Genomic DNA, 5,159 nt, shown 5'->3' with positions numbered 1-5,159 from the left:
TTATTAACTAATCCAAGGGTTGGTTAGGACTACCCATTGCTCATTGCGCATATATTCTCTTGCGCTTAATTTCTTTCAAATCCCCTCCATGTTTTATATTGTTTTCCTTTTTCAAACTTCCATATTGGCCACAATGGCCAGCCATTTCTTGCCATCATCTTTTCAGTCTTTAGCTGACCAATAATTCAACTTTCCAAATTGAAGTGCTGGTGTTTTACTTAATTAGTCAAGAATATAATGAGGATGAGCAAACAAATATAAATTAAGATTGTTCCCCAAGTAGTTGTATGGATCATTGCGGAAAAGAAGATAAAAGATTTGGCCCATTTTATAGAATGATGTCAATGGCTTCTCTACCATTTTCTTGTGCCTGCATTTTATCTACCATGAGCATATCATATATATATATATATAGAGAGAGAGAGAGAGAGAGAGAGAGAGAGAGAGTTCACCATGGTTATGCAATCACATGAGATATCCTTGAAGGAAAATGGATTCAAATTTGAAAAAATAAAAAATAAATAAGCCAATAAGGACTTCAAATTCAAAAAGGTATGTTCAAACCTAAGGTTAATATAAGAAACTAAAATAGATAAATAATTTCATTTTTTAAAAACTTTTGATATATTTGGAAGGTTGAATAATATTTCAGCCTCTTTCCCTAGTTGTGCAGTATTCTTGCTCAAAGATTACTACTTCACATCTGCAGTAAATAATGGGTGCTGCATGCACACAAGAAGAAAAGAAACAGAACCATGAAATTTCAATTATTATAAAATGCTATTCTGTACACATAGAACTAACAGAGCTACAGTTCCATCTCTACAACAATAAATTGCCCTTCAACAACTCATTATCAACTTAAATTTTCACATTCAAAAAAGTGATGACTTGTATCATTCACCATCTACAAAAGTAACTCCAACGAGATCTCCCTTGCCACAAAGCACCCTATATCGAAAAATGCAATGCAGGAACCACGGATACATACAAAGGACCTCTCTTGTGGTGCATCTTGAAATGCCATAATAATTATAAACTTCGCATTGTGTCCACTCGGTCCATGACATCCAAGGCTTTGATCCGGTCGATTTCAAAGTCGATGACAGGAACAGAAAATGGCCTCCTAATAGGGAATGGATCCCTTTTAGTTTCACTTGTTGGAGACTGGCTGCTACTCTTACTGAGCCTATGGTGCTTGCTTAACCTGGTCTTTGCAGTGTCAAATTCCTGACTCTTGCTTATTCCAGGAGTCAATTTCCGCTTACTAACATCCCGAAGCATCTCTTGGTCTTCAACTGTCAACGCGGGGGATGGAGAGTTGGGAGAGTGTGTAGATAACTGTATCGTCGTCTGGTTTGGGGACCGAATTGGGGATTTAACAGGAGACCTGATTCCACCATTACCAGCCCTAGCTTGGCTGACTAGATGGTGAAGCCACACTACCAGGTCGAGAATATAATTTTCAGTTTTCTCCTTATCTGCATGGTGTAGTGTTTCAATCCGCAGTAAGTCAGTCTGGCCAGCAGGTTTTCGGTTCATCTCAGACCTAAACATACATAATCCGGAAGGCTTAGCAAAATCATGAAGGGGGGAACAAAAGATGAATGAAGAAAAAGCACCCATGTTAAGAACTCACCCTGTATTTGCCCATTCTCCAACCCACCCAAAGCCATGATGAGCTCTAAATGGACCATATCAAAAAAAAAATCATGGTTAATTATTTATTAAAAAAAAAAGAGGTTAAACGAAAACAAGTAAAAGTAATGTGAATAAAGATATAGCCACAGCACGACAAAATGGCGGAAATGGCCTTTTGTCACCCATTTTAAGATTCACAAAAGTCCCATTGGCAGCACCTAGATTATGGTTTGGAAGGGTATATCAGTTATTTTACTTGGAAATAAAATAACTTCTGTAGTACCCTTCTGTGCAAATATAAGTGATTCACATTCCCTGCTGCAATGGGATTGAGCAAATGATAAAATGGGATACCAGGTGCACTCACAACCCAAAAAAGTTGCTCTATGTAAGGGCTGACAGATTTACTTCGTTGTGTTGGTGGCAATAGGAACAAGCCACTGTAGAGTTTTCTCCATTTCAGCTTTAATTTGTGGGATGGTAAGCTGCAAGAATACCATTTGAAGGTTATGAATCAGCAGATATATACAATTAATAAATCAGCAGCTCACTTATTCTTTCTTGTTCTCCTTTGTTACTGGGCCAGAATCATTAACTTACTTTGAAATGATTTTTGCAATAGCAGCCCAATTAATAATATAACCAAAAAAAGAAAAGAAAATACTCCAATGAATCAGATGATTCCCACTTTCCAAAAATATATACAATACATACCTCTTCCTTAACCTGAAAAGACTGTAATTTTGGACGCAAAGCTGCCTTTATATAAGGCGGTAGCCCTTGATATAAAGCATCCCTCGTATTTGGAGGTACAGAACTTGATCGAGACACCTGATTACAATTTGATGTTATAATATATATATTATCAAAACACCCATATTAAAGCAAAATGAACGTAACTTACTACAGAGCATCAATTCTCATCTAACTAGTCACCAAAACATCACCTCTGGATTGAAAAGATAGATTATTGTGCTATTAAAAGAAATTCTGTTTATAATCTGGATAATTACCCCAAGGAGCCATTTATTACACACACACACACACACCAAAATCAAGCAAAATTATCAAATAATATGCCCAGTATACACTTTTCCTTCAGACATAGGCTAGTTTTTCCATAAGTGCTTGTCATGAATGAAACATCCCATTACTACCAAAGAGTACCTAAGAGTTTGATACATCCTATAACTACCCAAGAGTACCCCAAAAGTTATTATTATGAGTTCCATGGAATTCACCACAAAAAACCAACAAAAATAAAGTTAGTATGAGTTTCTTGGATCATTAAACAGGAGAGATGTTGAGAGGTGAGACACGAGAATGATTGATTCCAAAAATTGACAAGAACAGTACACACCCTCAAGCTCTCTTAGACAGTTGGTTCAACTAAGTGGGCTTTACAATACAAAAAGAACATTTCTTTGTAGTCTATAGACATTCTAGGTCTGCCAACAAAATATCATCTTACAAGTTTGTAGGGGAAATGCATTCTTTTCTCCCTTTCTTTGCCACTCATTTCAATAAGTAAATATCAGAATATGTTCTAGAGCAACAACCCAGATTCTCAGAATTACAGTAAACATGAAACAAAACATAGTAAACATAAAATATCTATCAAGATTGGGTGAATCATAAACTTACAATGGTATCGATTTGCGTAATAATAGTTGCATAATGCAATGCAAGACCAGCTGCCCCTAATTTTTTATGGTTGCTCTGAGAACCTTTTACAGGCTTGTCCTCATCTGCAAGGTCAAGAGTTAAAAACACATGAAATCCACTGAATTAATAAACCCAATTAATAGTGTGTAAATAGGCTTCTACAAATAGTGTTGTTTAAAGCAAGATAGGTCATGTCAAGAAATAAATAAAGTGAAACATAGCACCTTTATAGATGAAGATAAGCAAAAGATGTTTCAGAAGAGTTATTTAAAATAAAATAGACAGAGTATCATCCTATCAGATAGATCTGCAATCCAATTTTGAAGAAGTTTATGCTTCTTCACAAGGCTGAGAAATGATCAGATTTTGTTCCATAGAAGGTGGCAACAATCCAGCTAAGCTTCAATATTTAAAGTGACACTTTGTCACTTGCTTTCTATTGAAACACAAACTCCATTTCAGCAGCTACCCAAAGAAGCAATTTGTTTTTCCAACCAATATGGGTCTTTCTCATCCATTAACGTAAACTTGATTGTTCTGTTTGTTGACCCTGCTTGAATGCAAATATACTTTGGAGGTTTTGCAAGTTAAAGCAGGAACAAGAAATGCCAAGACTCGACCGTTCCCATTTCCAGGAGGAGACAAGGAATTACAGCAGGACAAGCCTTCATATGGCCATAATAAGAAATTTCATTAATGTTTTCAATGCATACCAGCACTACCAAAGGCTTCATGAATCTCCAAATGCAAAGAATGGACAATGTCTACAAGTTTCTCCATCACCTGTAAAATACAAGATGAAAGATTGGTGAAAGGAATAATGATAATGAGAAGTTAATGAGAAACAACTTCATAGATAAGTGACAAAGAGATTCATCATGTGACTATCACTTAAGAACCATGGAAGAACAGTCCACTGCATACTGTGTATACAGCTGCTGAATACATAGCGGTGATAGTATCAGAAAACAAATGAACTAACAAGGTTGAATCATTGATATCTTGAAACACAAAATTTTATTGTTGCACATTCTCTCCATATGCAACTAGAAAGAGCAACATAAAGCAGTACTGACTTGCTACCTCTTCCAAAATCTTGGACCAGAGTGATTTTTTCTTCAAACTTTTTACATGCTTCCTTTGACTCTTTAACTCTCCTCTTAAAATTGCAAGGCTGTCTCCTACTTATCAAAAATAAATAAATAAAACAAGATAAGTCACACATAATAAAACAAAGTTAATTGTGAATAGTGATATTTGTTATAATAACAATGAAAACAAGATTTAAAACAAAAGGTATCCTCCATAAATTTTCAGGATTTAATACAGAGCATAATTAATTAGGAACTAAAGCAGACTATATATATATATATCAATTCAAGAAGAGCTCATAGGCTAATTGGAGGCAACACCAAGCTCTGAAATAAAGATTATTAAGGATAATAAAGATCATGCCCAGGCCTGGCACTACAACGATACAAACATATTACAAAAATTTAAGAACACAAAAAAAAAAAAAAAATTAAGGTCAAAATAATGTAAATTACTCGCTATAATATTTTACTGATATCAATGTGTCATAATTAGATTTCATGCTTTTTGTTTTTGTTGATAAGTCACAAACACCCCATATTTATATTAAGAAAAAAAAAACTACTGCAAAACTCATAATATGAAAGATTATTAAGCTGGATATAGCCAAGCCTAAGAACTGCCATGACCCATTTTAGATAATTAACAGGACTAGAAATTCGAACATGTTAATAAAATTTCTAACCTTTTATGCTTTAGAGTCTGTTTGGCCTGCCAATGGTCAAGAGTACTTTTTTAAACAAAATCACAAAAATTGTCCC

At 34.9% G+C, this 5,159-nt stretch overlaps 1 protein-coding gene across 1 annotated transcript in view; it reads right to left on the bottom strand.

Annotated features, from left to right (window-relative positions):
- Positions 1-744: 744 nt before the first annotated feature.
- The window catches only part of LOC132184040 (protein PSK SIMULATOR 1), an 8,544-nt gene continuing 4,129 nt past the window's right edge, over positions 745-5,159 (bottom strand). Inside the window, exons 6-12 of the mRNA XM_059597519.1 lie at positions 4,390-4,490; positions 4,020-4,089; positions 3,286-3,389; positions 2,356-2,472; positions 2,050-2,126; positions 1,640-1,684; positions 745-1,549 (exon numbers count right to left, since the gene is read on the bottom strand). Of these exons, the coding sequence (XP_059453502.1) occupies positions 1,033-1,549; positions 1,640-1,684; positions 2,050-2,126; positions 2,356-2,472; positions 3,286-3,389; positions 4,020-4,089; positions 4,390-4,490 (1,031 nt within the window). The 3' untranslated portion in view covers positions 745-1,032. The remainder of the gene's footprint in view (positions 1,550-1,639; positions 1,685-2,049; positions 2,127-2,355; positions 2,473-3,285; positions 3,390-4,019; positions 4,090-4,389; positions 4,491-5,159) is intronic.

Source organism: Corylus avellana, chromosome ca6 (genome assembly GCF_901000735.1).
Source record: "Corylus avellana chromosome ca6, CavTom2PMs-1.0".
Taxonomy (NCBI): Eukaryota; Viridiplantae; Streptophyta; class Magnoliopsida; order Fagales; family Betulaceae; genus Corylus; species Corylus avellana.
The sequence above is the reverse complement of the archived record's forward strand: the minus strand, read 5'-3'. Positions and strand labels throughout refer to the sequence as shown.